This window comes from Neofelis nebulosa, chromosome 3, assembly GCF_028018385.1.
Source record: "Neofelis nebulosa isolate mNeoNeb1 chromosome 3, mNeoNeb1.pri, whole genome shotgun sequence".
Lineage (NCBI taxonomy): Eukaryota > Metazoa > Chordata > Mammalia > Carnivora > Felidae > Neofelis > Neofelis nebulosa.
The window spans coordinates 203,129,128-203,145,541 of record NC_080784.1 but is presented as its reverse complement, the minus strand read 5'-3'; the positions used below and the strand labels follow the sequence as shown (position 1 = coordinate 203,145,541).

General features: G+C 54.8%; 2 protein-coding genes across 2 annotated transcripts in view; one reads left to right on the top strand and one right to left on the bottom strand.

Moving 5' to 3' along the window:
- The first annotated feature begins 60 nt into the window (after positions 1–60).
- On the top strand, positions 61–2,976 carry CCDC96 (coiled-coil domain containing 96). The gene has a single exon (XM_058723165.1). The coding sequence runs from the start codon at positions 234–236 to the stop codon at positions 1,965–1,967; it is 1,734 nt and encodes a 577-aa protein (XP_058579148.1). The 5' UTR covers positions 61–233; the 3' UTR covers positions 1,968–2,976.
- A 3,728-nt stretch (positions 2,977–6,704) lies between these two features.
- Positions 6,705–16,414, bottom strand: part of LOC131507873 (uncharacterized protein KIAA0232) — a 214,510-nt gene continuing 204,800 nt past the window's right edge. Inside the window, exons 21-22 of the mRNA XM_058723162.1 lie at positions 13,280–13,538; positions 6,705–9,317 (exon numbers count right to left, since the gene is read on the bottom strand). Coding sequence (XP_058579145.1) covers positions 9,252–9,317; positions 13,280–13,538 — 325 coding nt within the window. The 3' untranslated portion in view covers positions 6,705–9,251. The remainder of the gene's footprint in view (positions 9,318–13,279; positions 13,539–16,414) is intronic.

Genomic DNA, 16,414 nt, shown 5'->3' with positions numbered 1-16,414 from the left:
GAAATGGGCGGGAAGGCCGCGCGGCGCGAGCCTGCACCCCCTTCCAATCAAGGCCGCCCGTCGTCCGTCCGCGGCCTCCCATTGGCTCGCTGTCTCCGGAGGCGGGGAGAGGGGGGCCGGGCATCTGCCTTACTCTTGGCCAATCGCCGGGCCCACCGCGCGCGCCCCTGGTTGCCCCTGGAAACCCAACAGCCGGCGTCCGGGATCCGTAGTGCCTGCGGAGCTGGAGAAGGATGGACGGCCTCTCCGAGCACCCTGGGGACCCCGAGGCGGAAGACGGAGATGTGGCGAGCCTGTCCTCGAAGCTGTCCGGGGTCAAGGCCATCTCGGGCCTCCGGTCCCCGGCCGAACCGCCGGAGCCGGAGCCGGAGTCGCAACCGGAGCAGGGGACCGTAGAGGCTTCGGCAGGAGGCGCCGCCGAGGATGAGCCCGCCGAGCCCGCCGGGCCCGCCGAGCCCCGGGAAGGGCCCGCGGCCACCGAGGCTGGGGGCGAGGCGGAGCCCGGAGAGCCGGAGTGGCCGGCCGAGCTCGCGCCCGAGCCGGAACCCGAGCCCCCGGAGCCGGCTGAGGCCGGGCCTGAGGAGACAGCCCAGCCGGGGCCTGAAGACGGGCTCGCGGAACCGGAGGAGCAGGCGGAGGCAGAGACGGAGGAGGAGGGGGACAGGGAGGTGGACGAGGAGGAGAAGGAAAGAGAGAAGGTGGCGGCAGCGGCGGTCCAGCGCAGGAGGAAGGAAGCCCCGTCGCAGGTCTCTCTGCCTCTGTCCACCACCGGCCGGGAAGAGGCTGTGTCAGCTCGGGGGGCCGAGGGGGAGGAGAGGGAGGGGGCGGCGAGCGAGGAAATGGAGGCGCCGGGCCTGCTAAGAAGCCCGTGGAGAAGCCAGGTAAAGCTGAAAGAGGAGGAGGAGGAGAGCCTCGACGATGAGGCCGGTGAATGGACCGAAGAGGTTCAGAGGCTGCAGGAGCAGCAGCTGCGCGCTGAGCTCCTGCGACAGTACAAGTCGCTGGTGGCGGAGCGCGGCCGCTACCAGCGCTACAACATTTACCTGCAGCACAAGATCTCCGAGGCGCTGCGCAAGAAGAAGGGCCCGGATGCAGCCCCGGTGCCCGACAAGGGCACGGAGCCCGAGGCCCCGGGGAAAGAGCAAGCGTACCTGCGCTCTCTGGCCATGCTGGAGGAGCTGAGGAAGCAGCGGGCAGACGACCTGGACTGGTATCACCAGGAGCTGGAGCAGCTGAAGCGGGAGGGCACGGAGGAGCTCGCCAGGGTGGAGAGGGAATGGCGAGCCTTCCAGGCGCTCAAGAAGCAGGTGATGGTGCAGGCCATGGGCGGCTCCTGGACGAGGGGTGGTCGCCAGGCCGCCCTGCGGCAGGTGGAGCAGATCCAGGCGCTGGAGGATAAGAAGGAGAAGGAGATGAGCGCCGTGAGGCTAGAGAACGTGCAGCTGAAACAGAGCCTGGTGCATTTCGAGACCCGGATGAGGGCCCAGGAGGACCTGACGGAGGGTCTGCTCCTCATCGATTTCGAACAGCTCAAGATGGAGAACCAGACCCTCAGTGAAAAGGTCGAGGAGCGAAATGAGGAACTTTTGAAACTGCGCAACAAGGTGACCCACAACGTGCAAATCGTAACCCACGTGAAGGAAAAGCTACACTTTGTGGATTTGCAAAACGCATGCAAGAAGTCACAGCTTTTGGAGATGGAGGCTCAGGTAGCCCTAAGGAGGGACATCTTGACCAAGACTAAGAAAGCCCGGGACGGCCTGAGGATCGACAACATCAAGTTGAACCAGAAGTGTGGGCTTCTGGGCAAGGAGCCACTCCTTTGCGACCTGGAAGACAAAGTGGACAAGGCGAAACTGCTCAGGCAGCGTCTGGAATCCCTGAGGCGCCATCACGCCAGGCTCATTATGTCCTGCAGAGGCGTGAAGCAGAAGATGCGGGAAGCCAGAGCCTTTCTCCCATCTTAACACACACGATGATGGGAAGGGCCGGCGGAGCGCCTTCCATCTCGGCGACTCTTCTCCCTCGTGAAATCCGATTCTCCACTCGTGGCCATCTTTAAAAGGCCTACAATATTGGGAACGGAGCTGTATTTTGTATCGACCTCATCATTTTTCAGCTTCCAAGTCCGTCCTGAGAGCAAAATTGGGTTAACAGTCGGTTTTACATGGCGTTAACTAAAACAGGCCCAGACAAACAAACACCGGGGATGGCTCGATGTCTCGAACGTCTCACAAGAAGCTGCCTTTTAAAAAGCCTTTCCTTACCTGAGAAATTCCATAATTTCAATGCCCCAATCCCGAGGAAAACGGTTCCTCCTCCGCGTGTGGGAGGGTCTGACAAATAGGCAGGGGACCAAGAAATTTCCTGTGCACGCCAATTATTAAATCCCCTTCGAATTTTTAAAATGTGTAGTCCTGAACATTTAAAATATGTAGTACATCCTCAATTCAAAGCTCCCTGATTTCTTTAGATGAATCTAAAACCGTGGTGTGTGTAGGCAGCACGAGCGACTGGGTCACAAGACTGGGTAGCAAACAAGACACAGGAAACAGGAGAAATGATACATAGGAAAAGGAGCTGTGGTTTTGTCCTCTTTCCTTTTGCCACGAGAGGGGGCTCAGTCTGCTTGACCGTTCACGTTTGTTTCTGGCTCAATGACGGTCTTCAATTCTAATGGAATGTTTTCTTGGATCCTCTAAAGAAACACATTTGTCTATACAAAACCATGCACTTTTATTTTCCCGTGAAGACAAAATGATGATTGTATTGCGTTTGGCCAGGTGCACAGTATAGGGAATAGTGACTACCAACTGTCCATGAGCCTTTTGTTTCCAGCAAGACAGTTGTGGATCTTGGGCCCTCACTATGCACATGATTTTACTCTGTTTCCACCCTTGAAATGTCTATCATTCCTTGTGTTAATGTAAGAAATGCCTGATAAGGCTGCCTCTTTAATCCAGAATCAGTGATTAACATTTGCAGTTTCCTCCGATGCTTCTGGAGCTGGGGGTTTGGCTTTATTTCTCCTTAATTTTATGATTTTTTTAATCTTTAGTTTTTGAGAGAGAGACAGAGAGACAGAGTGCATGCGGGGGGAGGAACAGAGAGAGAAGGAGACACAGAATCCGAAGCAGGCTCCAGGCTCCCAGCTGTCAGCACAGAGCCCGATGCAGGGCTCGAACCCACGAACCGTGAGATCATGACCTGAGCCGAAGTCGGCCGCTCAACTGACTGAGCCACCCAGGCGCCTCGCTGCCTAATTGTAAATTGGATTTTGAGCCGTGCAGATGTGAGATCAGAAGGGTTCTCCCACCCGCAAACTTGAGTAGGTCCTAGGAAGAGTGACCTGTTTGGTGCTGAATACCTTGACACAATGGTAGAAGGCCTGCTCTAGGCACATGACTCGGTGGGTCGTGGGTACTTCGCAATTATTTTACCTTTGGGTGATGCGATCTTGCGTTCCCTTTCAAGCCAATGAAGGTCGATGAAAATTCCTTTTCTAACGTCTCCAGCTTAAATACACTCCTTTACAGGATCAGGCTTACCAAACCTGGGGGAGTAAAAAGCATTCACTTCCTGCTTCCACCCTCCTTCTCCCCTACAGTCGTTTTCTGCCCCCTACCTGGTTCCTCAAGGCCAAAGAGAAGGTGTAACTCACCAGCAAATGGAACTTCATCTTCCGTGTGCCTCAGGCTAAAAGCAGCACAGGCCACTGGGTTCTTCTGTGGTTGGGAAGGCTTCAAGGTGCACCTGGCAACAGGCGCCTGCCTTCCCCAAGCAAGCGGCTTTCGTTGCAAGAGTGCGTATCCCTTGGGTTCGCTAGGGGGGAAACGGGTATTTTCAGCTGACTCCGACCCACTGCTTTATGACCGTCTGCTTAGTTCTCTGGACCCCAGTGAGACAGAGGCCCTCGGGGTAAGTAGACGGTCATCCTCCCCAGTAGTCAATACAAAGCCTAACACATAATCAGCGCTCAATAATTTGCCGGGTTAATACATCAACCTCACGTCATTCTCATCTTCTGGAAATAAGTTCCTTGAATGCCTATTGTATGTCAGGAACTGCTAAGTGCTCTATTGGGTTCTAAAATGATCACAGAAAGAGGATGTCTCCAGAAGTAGGAGCAATGAGAATGACAGGGTCTTGGAAGGACACCACTCCAGAGACAGAGTCCATTCTGGCAGGGACCACTTCCGAAGAGCCTCCCTTCCTCTAGAAGATTCGGGGGGCGGGGCGGGGCTGGACTAGAAATCTCTAAAATCAAAGGCTAGAGATTTTGTCACCTTGTCAAAAATTCGGGCCTGCAAAATGCAGGCACAGAAAAATCTGAGAGGTTACATGAAACTTCGTTTTAAATTGGTCCGAGTCGAGGGGCGCCTGGCTGACTCAGCTGGTTAAGTGTCCAACTCTTGATTTCGGCTCAGTTCATGATCTCACTGTTTGTGAGTTCGAGCCCCATGTCAGGTTCTGTGCTGACGGCACAGAGCCTGCTTGGGGTTCTCTCTCCTGCTCTCTGACCCTCCCCTACTCTCTGTCTCTCAAATATTAAAAAAAAATAAATGGGTCTGAGTCGGAAGTGTCCCAGGCCACTTTTGTCTGTTTGTGGCCCCAGGGTCAGGAGGGAATCAGGCAGTACCTACATGGAGCCCAAGGCATCTGAAAAGGAATTAGTAGGTGAAAGTCATTTTTGGAGACTTAGCCATTTCAGATTATTACCTAAGCGGACAAACGCTTTCTTTCTTTGTAAGTTGGTCTGAGCCATAATTTAGATTTTTGCCCCTGGTCGGGGATGCCTGTCTGATATGATAAAGTCACTCAAAATTAATGCACCCCACTTTGGAACTTCCGTTTTCAACTTGGAAGACAGTCTTCATGAGGACAAATTGTACAAGCAATATGGTCGGGAAGGACTCCGGGTCGGGGGGGGGACCCGCCTCTGAGCGGCCGGCGGGAGCAGGGGCCACCCAGGCTGGGCACCGCTCGGGCCCACACCTCCCGCTTGCCAGGCATGCTCCTGTCGTAACCACAGTCTGAACAGGCACAGGTTTGAATGAATACATTTCCACCCGCCCCAGCTTTCTCCCTGATGCAGGCTTCTAATATTTCACCCAAAAGATGCCACGATGAGCACAGAGATGCATCGAGGAGGAAGACCGTGTAGCACCCGCAAATGAGGGCTTTGGCAACAGGCTGAGCTGGATTCTGGTCTCTTCTGTGACCTGGGACAAACACTCGACGTTTCTAAACCTCAGCATGCTCCCTGGTACGATGGGGTAAACGTAAGAAAAAGTCAAGCGTATGAAAAAAGTGTCTGTCCTAGGTGGTGACATTACGATTTTTATTTTTTGTGTGCTTTGGGGCATTTCCAAATTGTATTTGACATGCATTCGATAATTAGAGGGAAGACACTGATTTTTACAATTCGTAAGTTCACCAAGAGTTAGACGCTGAAAGTCTGTGTGTCAAGAGCACGAATCTAGCTCTCTATGGTGACGCGTTTCTTTTGATGACACAAGTAATTCAGCATCTTTTTTAATCCTCACGAGCCAGGGGATGGAAGCTGGTACCCTTTTTAAAAGAGAAATGAGGCTGACACAGTTTAAATACTTCTGCTGGCGTGGCCGTGCCCGGCGGAGCACCCCCTCCTGGCGCCAGCCGGCTGCAGGCGCGGTGGTGCTCACGGAGGAGCCCGAGCTGCCTGGAGCCAGCCGGCGCTCCAGGCCTCGCAGAAATCCCCGGGGACTTGCGGTCACGGCGAGCCGCTGGGTGCTGTGGCGTCTCCCACCGCCCCATCTGAGGACTCGCCTTGGCTCTAAGGCCTCCCTCTGCTGGCCAGCGGCTCCCCTCAAGGTCCAGCGGGGTCCCCTCCCTGTGCTGCTGGAGTATCTCATTCCCTCTCTGGGCCTTCGCGGCAGGGGCACGTTGGGTGTTTGAACTGTCCGCCCCCGGTGTCCACAACCTCCATCTCCAAGGCTCGTACGTCCCCAAGGTCCTCCCGGAGCCGGCTGGCATGGCTGCCTCCTTCCCGGCAGGCTGGGCCTCACACCCAGGAGGCATTCGGGTGAGTGAATTCAGGCCTCGCCCCGCACCCCGCACTTGGGAGTTGAGGTCAGGGCCAGTCCTGGGGCGGAGGGTGCGGAGGTCCCCAGGGCGCGGACACAGGAGGGGAGACAAAGTCCGCCTGGGGACAAAGAAGGCAGCAGCCCCAAGGGCCGCATACTTTCTGGCCACGACTCGACAGGCTCCTCCCCGGGCCTCCAGCCCTTGGTTCCAACAGCCCAGCGCCCCACCGACGAACGTGAGCACACACGTGACCTCTCGGACACTTACGTTCTCGGCCACGGACAGGGACGGAGGTGCACCGCAGCCCGGGAGGAGCCCACGGTCACTTGGAGGGTGGCGGTGGTGCCGGACCACGACACCAGCACTCCGAGCAGGCTCCAGGGTGAGTGTGCACCAGCTGCTGGGTCGGGCGCACAGGTGTGAGCAGCCACCAGGCCACGGGGGTGGGCGAGTCTGAGGTTCCCCTTCAGCTTGGGGTGGGGGCACACGAAACTCCCAAATCCCTTGACCAAATTAACCTGACTCCTTCACTGAACTGGGCCTCGGTGGATTTTCAACCAGCACGACGCTCGAAGTCAGGTGTTGCCGTACTTTAAGGTGGGAACTTCAATTTTAAACCAAGCGACAGTGAACACAAGTAACAATTTTACATGACTTTTATTTAATAAAACCACATATTTACAATTCAAAAAGTCCTAATTTGATAGACTTTACTAAATAAAATTAAAGGTTAACTGTACAGGCAATTAAAACATGATATGTAGCAAGTATTATCAGGAATTTTTCTATCCGCAAACTATTTAAAATAGTCAAAAACTGAGCAGTTAAAAAGTACCATTTAAAGTGAACAATGTTTCTAGGTGAGCTTTCAGGGACCGGTGGGGACGCAGCTTTTGACCCTAAAGTGCCAGACGCGCCAAGGTCCCGAGCCTGAAGTCCTGGAAATCGCGGGCACAGGAAGGGGAAAGTGCAGACTTCCAAAGGGGCGTGGCATTTCTACTGGTTTCCAGTTTTCCTCAACGGTAGCTAGCGTCCAACAGAGATGCCCGGCCGGGTGCCCTCTGCAGCCCTCTGCGGAAAGGGGCCACGGGACCCTGCGTGGGGACTCAGGACCCCCGGCCTGCGAGGGGGACACATCAAACCGCAAGACCTCACGTGGTCCCTGAACAGGTCACGAAAACCTCTTCCGAGCTAAAGATTCGCTAAGGATTCCCGATCGGCATGGGATCCCGTTTAAAAACTTAATGCATCAGTAGTGACATAAGTCGAAAGAGATTTAACGTCCAACTGTTGGGACAAAACAGGGTTAAGGGCTGGGTTCTGAATGCACGTGACGTCCCACAAACGCGTTCCGCGGCAGTGGCACGACTGCCCGTGGCGTCGCTTCCTGTCCCGATTTAGGAACATCTTTATGTACAGTAAGAAAATATATACATCTTTCCGGACAGAACGCCCACATCACGGAACGCAAGTCAGCACGTGTGGGAGGAACGGCCGGGCGAGGGGCCGGCTCAGTGTGGGTTACATTCAGCATCGCGGTGTCCGGGGACGGCTGCGTCTGGAAGCGCGAGACCTCGGTGAAGACGGGACGCCCCCCTCCCCGCCCCCAGAGGTCGGGAGAGTCAGCACTTGAAGGCTGAGGCAGAAAGTGTATCCAAGATGATCTACAACCTCCTGGGAGAACTCGGTTAAGCAGACACGGGGCGAAGGCAGTTCGAGAAAACAGGACACACGGAAGAGGGCTGGGGTGAAGGGCACGAACGTGGCCCCGGCTCCGCCACTGGCCGTCGCACCTGCGCGTGTCGGCAGCGGACGTGGCGGGCACGGAAAACCCGTAAGGGCGAGGTCACGGTCAGGCCCCGGCCCCCTCCCGGTCTCCTTGCCGCATGCCTGCTCTCGGGGCCGAGGGCGGACGCGCAGCTGAGGGGGCGGCGGAGGGCCGGGTGCAACCGACGGTGCCCTCGCCCCGTCCATGGGCACTCGCACAGCCCGGCTGGCACACGGGAGCCGGCTTCCACACAGCTGCCCGTCCTCTGGGCTACTCCGTGTGAAACCGCTCGTGTCTTTGAGTTTGGATAAACAAAGCTCTTACAACAAAATTCGTAAAAGTCAGTCAAGGGAAAGTCAGAACAAGAAAGCTGCCGGCTGATGAACTTGGGGGAAACCAGCTAACGTGGGGAGAGGCGCACAGGACAAACACCGAGAGCCCCGAGTGGCCCGTCCGTACCACTGGAAGCGTGCGGCCTGCTCATCGGCCCTCACCTCGGTCTACCTTGAAGCCGAGTACGCGAGGAGGGAACATCTGGTACCAGGACCGGTCCTGCCGTTCAGGTGACAACAGAAAGAGCAGCAGCCCGTGACAGCAAGGGAGCAGGCTCCCCGCCCTCCCCCCCCCGAAGCCGCCTGGCCTCCGCAGATGGGAGGCGTGGGGGTCCTCCCGTGCTCTTTCCGCCAGGTCTCGGGCCGTCCGTGTGAGCAGCTCTTCTGCTCAGGAGCTGGAGGGCGCAGCAATCTCGGAGAGCACGGGTGCCCCGGAACCTCAGCGTGCATGGGACTCGTGCTGGGATTGTGTCAAGGCCACGATGGAGAAACGCCAACCCAGAGGTCAGGTCGAATCCCAGGGAGCCCTCGGGCACTCGTGCGTGACCGCCCTGGGACAGCCCATTCTCCTTTCCCGCAAGCTTGGGTAGGTGGGCTGTGAAAACATCACCTCCAGCTCTGGACAGGTCGTCCCAGGAACGGAATCGACAACCCCTTCCCTACTCACGTACGTAAATGAGCCAATAACCTCTCCGAGGCCTCCCTGGGAGGATTTCTCACACACCTTGGCTAAGGAAGACTGTAATGTATTTTTCATTAGTTGACATAAAAGCATGACAATTTAATTAACTTTCGCTGAAATAAGGGGGAGGGGGGGATTAGCCACTGCCTTAGGTTTAAACCATGCAGAGTGTGCAGTGTTGGCCCTGGTCAACACTGGCCCATCTTTCCACCGAGCTTCTTAAGGCTAAGCCTTGGTGTAGTTCTTTGAAAGTTGTTTGTTTTGTTTAAGGCCAACTCCAGTGTTAGGATCAAATGTGAAAACAGCCCGTTCTCGTCCGCGGTCAGCGCGTGCGTGCGTCCGAAGCCACGCAAGGTGCCACCTGGAGGTCTGCTCGGTGCCGAGTGCGGGTCCGCCTGTCCCCTCAGTGTCTGAGCGACGGGCTGCCTTTCTCCACGTCCCGGCTGTCCTTCTGCAGTGCGGTCAGTACCTGGAAGCACAGGGAACGCCCGTGGGCGGTCTGCAAGGACACTGGACACAGGTGTGGTGACGGGACACACGGCCTCCTAGCAGGGGCCTCTGCCTCCCCACGTCCGCCGCTGCCCTGTTCCGCCTCCAACACCCGCAGCCAGGGCCCTCTCCCAGACGTGAGAATCCAACCGTGCCGCCTCCGGCTAACACCCTACAACCATGTCCCAGCAGCCACGGTACCAATGTCCACACGGGGCTACAGGGTTCTCCTCCCACATCCGCTCCAGCCCCTGGGCTCACCACCCCCAAGCCAGGCCACCCGCTCCAGCATGCCAACGAGCACCCCCGGACCGTTAGCGCGGCCGCTCCCTGCCTGCCTCTCCGCTTCAGCAGCAAACTGTGCTAACAGACCCGGGCTCTTCTCGGGCCCTCCCGCGCTTCCCCAAAGTGACTTGGCTCCCAACTCTGCGCTCTCTCGGTTCTTGGTTAACACCTTCGTTTTTTTTTATTTTTTTTTATTTTTTTTATTTTTTTTTTTTTTATTTTTTTTTTCAACGTTTTTTATTTATTTTTGGGACAGAGAGAGACAGAGCATGAACGGGGGAGGGGCAGAGAGAGAGGGAGACACAGAATCGGAAACAGGCTCCAGGCTCCGAGCCATCAGCCCAGAGCCCGACGCGGGGCTCGAACTCACGGACCGCGAGATCGTGACCTGGCTGAAGTCGGACGCTTAACCGACTGCGCCACCCAGGCGCCCCAACACCTTCGTTTTTAAAGACACTACATTCCACCGCGACGGCTTCACACAGCAGTGGCAACAGCACGGGCTCCCTAAGTCGGCGCGGCTCACGCACAGCGGCTGTTAGCACACAACAAGCCCCGCAGTCAGGCACCTGAACAACGGGCGCTCACGAGATCGGCTGTTCAAGCGGCACACACGTTCCAACCTGGATCTGCCTGATTCCAGAACCAAGCGCTCCTCTCCTGGGGCCAGGCACTGTGTGATTTCAACTGAATCACAAATTACATGGGGTAGAGCAGAAACATCTTGTGTAGGTTTCAAATAAATCGCACGGAAAGACTAACGGTAGATAAAGGTCCCCCTGTCCAGCTCTGCCTCCATGGGACTGCCAAGCAAACACGGACGTCTACTGGTTTTGGAAAGCTCGCCAGGGTCTTAACCCGAAGCACAGCATTTGGGAGGATGTATACAGACCACAACTCCTGTGGGACTTAGAACGGTACAAACTCGACGCCCACCTGCACCCCCAGCATCAGGCCAACGACTATCACGATCCCATTATTAGAAAACGTCCTACTAGTCACGAGCCTCTGACCTAGCTTTAACCGAACATTTTTACCTTGTCCTAAAACACAAGAAGCGACACAGAAGACCTGGGTTTACTCCTTCCCTGCGTGTGTGTGTGTGTGTGTGTGTGTGTGTGTGCCTGTTGGTGGGGGGGACACATGGGGATGTGCGGGCTGGGTACCAGTGACAAGCAAAGGAAGGTCGGCAGACCCATGACTGCACGTGTAGACAGCTGCACGAAGCCTGCCAGGAAAGGCCTCGGCTCACTGCCGCGACTTCAGGGAACCACCGTGAGCAGGTGCATCAGGAAGACCGCAGCACACCCTCCCGCGCAGGGCACACGGCCCAGGCAGTGCCCACCATCAAACTCTCAACCATTCTGAACCTGTGGCCCGTGTCTTCATTTCGCACCGTCCGCTTATTTCTTAACCAGAGGAAGGCTCTCTCTCTGCCTGTCACCAGATCCCTGCTAAGCGGACCGCCAGTCCTACTCACACACGAGCCGAGCGTATTCTGTCCCAGTTTTACTGAGGCGTACTTCCTTAGCGCGTCATCTGTCCGGTGAGAGCGTACCGCTCGCTCAGTGGCGTGTAGCGTGTCCATGCACGTGTGCGACACCACCGCGGTCCGCTTTAGAGCGTCTTCGCCGCCTCAAGAAGGACCCTGCGAACTCCCGTCCCCGCTACCCTGCCCGATCTCGCCCACTGCCTGGGGAACCACTCACCTGCCCTGGACTTGCCTACGAGCGGAATCATAGGGCACGTGGCCTTCAGCGTCTGGCCTTCTCACACACAACACACGGTTTTCAAGGCTCACCCACGTATGCAGCAAGGCAGCACGTGTGCAGCATTTCAGAAATGCAAAGCCCATCACCCTCGGCACAAAACAGGGCCTCTCCCCGCCCCCAGTTAAAACCAGGGGAGCACCTCATGGCATTGCCCAAGGTCCCGTCACAACAGCCGTGCTTCTTCCCAAAAGAGCCAGACGGGACCGAACACATCACAGGGGGGCAAGGACAGAAAGGGCCAGCTCAAGGGCCAGGACAGCGGACCCAGGTGACAGGGGAACTTCCCTGTGGTTAATCAATGTACTCCATTGTACGCTTTCAAAAGGGTGAATTTTATGGTACATAAACTGCATCTCAATAGAACTGTTATAAAAATAAATAGGCTCCTGGAGCCTGATCACCTTCACAGTATTACGACCAAACATAAACACCCGAACACAATCAAGCCGATGGATCTAACAGTCACTTTACAGGAAACAGCCTGTACTGAAGGCCACGGTAAACACCCCTGCAAGGGTACAGCCAGCAAGATCCAGACCCTAGGAAACCCTGTAGATCCAATGACCTCGTTTCTTCAATAAATACAGAAGGAGGGATAAGAGGTGGGGTAACCTATATATTAAAATAAAAACAAAAGACTAAAAAGATCTTTCAGCTACCGGCAACGTGGTAGCTGGATCCAACCTTATTTGGATCTCGATTCAAACCAACTGGAAAGCCACTCTGATACTTGAGACTGTTAGAAATCTGAAAACTGACTGGCTGACAAAGATGTAGGGTCTGTGATCTATTTTATTCTATTCTAAAATGGATTTAAAATCTCCCACCAACACCCTGTCTCTCAAAAAATAAACAAACATTAAAAAAATTGCTTAAAAAAAAAAAAAAGGTGGCACCTGGGGGGTGGGGCTCAGTCAGTTAAGCGTCTGACTTCAGCTCAGGTCATGATCTCATAGCTCATGGGTTCGAGCCCCGAGTCGGGCTCTGTGCTGACAGCTCAGGGCCTGGAGCCTGCTTCGGATTCTGTGACTCCCTCTCTCTCTCTCTCTCTGCCCCTCCCCTGCTCATGCTCTCTGTCTCTCAAAAAACAAATAAACGTTAAAAAAATCGTTGAAATCTCCCACTAACACAAAGGGTAAATGAGGGATGTGCTGTTTGGCATACACAGGGGAGTAGAAACGTCCACAGATAACTTCCCAGTGCGACCTGCCGCTCAGACAAGCTTTGAGCCTGTAAGGCTCAAATAAGCCTGTAAGAAGCAAGGCTTGTTTTTTCCTTTTTCGCCCAATAAAGACTTGGAACCAGACAACACCAGCTAATCCCCCAGGGGACAACCCTAGACGGGACGTCCAGAGGAGGTGAGAGGGATCTAGAAGGAGGAGGCCCAGGTTGGACTCGCTCCCACAGGGCAGCTCAGCCACTCCCCCAACTCAGCCACCAGAGGGCCAGAGGGCACAGCCCAGGGGAGCCACCCTTCAGCCCTCCTGCCCTCCACTGACCGCTGAGGGCAAGCATTTCGCCTTTGTGGGTCTCGTCTGTTGATCAGCGATGGGGGACAATCCCTTCCGCCCGGCGCCAAGCACAGCAGTGGGGGTGGGGGTGGAGGCGCCTGGTTTACAAAATGCCTTCTAACCTGTGGACAGCACAGTGGTCCCCTGGCACCACTGCAGAATGGCTGAGAGGCTTCTGTTACCCGCCCCTCCACCTGTCCATCCGATGACCCCCCGTGGCAGAGCCCAGCCTCAAACCCAGGCTCCTCATCTCCGGTCCAAGGAGGACTTTCTTTAGAGAGGGCTGGTTTCTCAAAAGGCAGCAATGAACTTCCTCAGTCATGCTACTGAGCCAAACTGCTCTGCAGGGAAAAGAGAACAAAGGATCCGTTTACCTGAGCCCACTTCTTGTTTCGACTTTGCATCTGAATTGTAGCTATGGAGGCGAAAACTTCCTCCGCGGGCAGGTCCTCTGGGAGCCTCGTAAGGAACTGGGCTATGTGAATGAAGTCCATCTTGGTCAGGATGTCCTCAAACAGCTTCAGGATGCCCAGGGCCGTGCGGAACAGAAACTCCTCGCCGTCACGACAGAACACATCCCATATGCGACAGGCCAGGTCGAGGGGCAAAGACTTACTATATAAGGTAAAGATCCTGGAAAAAAAAGTTTTGAGTTTTTCAGGTTTTGGATGGCACGAAGAGTGAGTTCGGAATCCAGGCCTAATTCGTTAAGAACACCCCGAGTCAGTGATGTTCATACTTAGACACAAGGTGTGGGGGTCGAGGCCCGCATTCATTCTGAAGGCCGATTTTATTAAAAAAGCACTATCGGCTTTCATGCAGATTCTCTGTACCTTCTCTATATTGCTGACTCTGACTGCATCCATTCAACAAGTATTTATCGAGAATCGACGATGTGCTTTCTCTGTGGAAGGCGCTGGACCCAAGGTTAAGAGCTTAGAGTCTCAGGGAAATCAAAACAGTCAACAGAACCCTGTAACCAGTGTAGGCACGTGCACGTTACTTCTCAAGAGTGCTGTGTACTTTCTCCCCCTGGGAGTCTGTGAAGGAACAAAGCAAACTCTTCCACGAGAAACCGATCTTGTACTTAACGAAAACCATCAGGTTAAAGAAAAAGTGAAGCGCACAGGCACTATCTTAAAATACTGTGACAATTACCATCCAAACTACCCAACAAATACCAACTTGGGTGACCAACTGCATCCTCGGGTTTAAGCATTTCTAACCCGGAAAGTGCCCGTGTCACAAAGCGAGGCGAATCCAAAGAGACGCAGGCCAAACGGATTGTCTGTGAACCCACCCTCCTCCCTCAGCCGGGAGACGCAGCCCGGGTGCCATCCCCAGGACGTCTGATGACCCCCAGGACCAGCCAGATGCTCCCTCTGACCCTGGGGCTTATAACTCGTGTTTGCCCTGCTGCTCCCCACGGAGACGCTCAAGAGCAGGGACCCTGGCCAATTCCCTCCAGGCGAGCATGTGGCACAGCACCCGGCCGTCTCCGCCGAGTAGGTAAGTGAGTCGGCACTCCGCCAATCTGCTCTAGTGTCCCAGACGTCAGCGGCTCTCGCCACCTCCTCCCCAGCAGCGGTATTCATCAGAAGTGGGGATTCTCGGGGCGCCCGGGTGGCTCAGTTAAGTGCCCGACTTCGGCTCAGGTCACGATCTCAGGGTTCATGAGTTCGAGCCCCACTCCGGGCTCCGAATTCTCTCTCTCTCTCCCCCTTTCTCCCTGCCCCTCGCTCACTCTTGCTCTCGCTCTCTCTCAAAAATTTTAAAAATGTGACAAAGAAGTGGGGCTTCTCAGTTGCTGGGGCACGTCCCCTGTCCCTCCCGGAGAACCGCCCGCCCACGGTTTCAGTTTTCCCTTAGTGCCCGTGCCCGCTCTACACACACACGGGGCCCGTGAAGGCACCTGGGCTCCAGTGTTGGACTCAGACTACGGCGCTGCCCTGGTCAGAGAGTAACGTCCAGCCTCCAACAGCAGGACTCTGCTTCCTATGATAGATGCCACCGCAAGTTTGTGCCATCCTGGCAAACGCGCTCACGAGGCTCCCGCGCACGGGCTCTCCTGTCTGCAGTGAACTCCAAACTCTCACGTGGCGGCGTGCTCAGCCCCAGAAACAGCCTTTCCCCCAGAGCCCAGAGGAACACTTCAGGCAGTCCGGGGTGTGCATGCAAAAGAGCGTGCTAATTAAGACCCCAAAATATCCAAGGCCACCAAACTCTAACAAGAGTTTTAAGGAAGGCATAACAATTTAGATTTCATTCGGCCCAGACGATGGGACAGGCAGACAAGTGTCACAGAAAGGCCCTACCTCATACAAACCACAAGAGCTAGGTTTAAACTGAGGACCTACTATGTGCCGGGCACTACAGCGGGCACATCACAAGCACCCCCCGACTCAACAGCCAGAACCACCCTGGGAGACGGGTTCTTTTAGCTCATTTGACCACAGGGAACTGAGTCCCAGGTCCTGCCACCGGTAAGTGACAGAGCCAGGCTGTGAACCGGACTCCAAAGCCCATGCCCTAAACGACCGGACTGCTTGCTCTACACGGTACCGGGCGAGACACGTTTATCTATCTATCTGGTTATTTATTTTTAAAGATTTCATTCTTAAGTAATCTCTGTGCCCAATGTGGGACTGAAAGCCCACAACCCTGACATCACCCAAGGACTGAGCCAGCTGGGTGCCCCAGGACACTTTGTTTTTTAAAGTCACAACAAGACTTAAGCCTGAATTGTTAACATCTCAAAAACGGAAAACCATTTTATCATTCGGTCAAGAAAACATAGTTAAAGAAAGATCCGAGAGACTTTTTTACGTTTATTTATTTATTGTTAGTAATCTCTATAGAGATTAATCTACAGAGATCAAGACCACACGTTCCATCGACGGAGCCAGCCAGGCGCCCCAGTTTTTTTTAAAGTTTATTTATTCACGAGATCCAAGAGATTTTTTTGTTTCTAGTCTGAATCTAGAGAACATTCGCAGTTATACCTACAAAGTGTACATTATTAACGCTATAAAAAAAGTGCAGAACTGACCTCCTCCAAGATACTCTTTTACCTGCCAGTTCACTCCTGGAAAGCAAATCCTTGACATCTTAAAAGCGGCGTCTTAATAAAAAATTATCGGAAAACGGACAAAGCAACAGGCAGAGAGCAGAGTAACAACGAAAAAAATGCGCCTGACGTGACATCCCTGGGTTCAGATCCACGTGCGCATCTCCACAAACTACTTTAGCCGTCCTGAGCTTTGTAAAAGTAAACATCTGAATGATCAGGAACGCCACGGCCAGTACCCGCCACGCACCCCTGCTGAGGCCTCGCGTCCATCCGTACGAGGCTCTTCCGTTGCTGCATGCGGAAACTGCCCACACCCGAGCCCTTCTGATGCTGAGCAGATCGGTCCGTCCGTGAAGGTAAGTACCTCTGAGCCTACTGCTAAACGCTAATCTCTGCGTTTTGGTGACGAGGCTACGTGGCATCAGACAAAGGGACAAAG

Excerpts from the sequence above, each read along its gene's own strand:
- CCDC96 (XM_058723165.1), top strand. The coding sequence starts at position 234 with ATGGACGGCCTCTCCGAGCACCCTGGGGACCCCGAGGCGGAAGACGGA.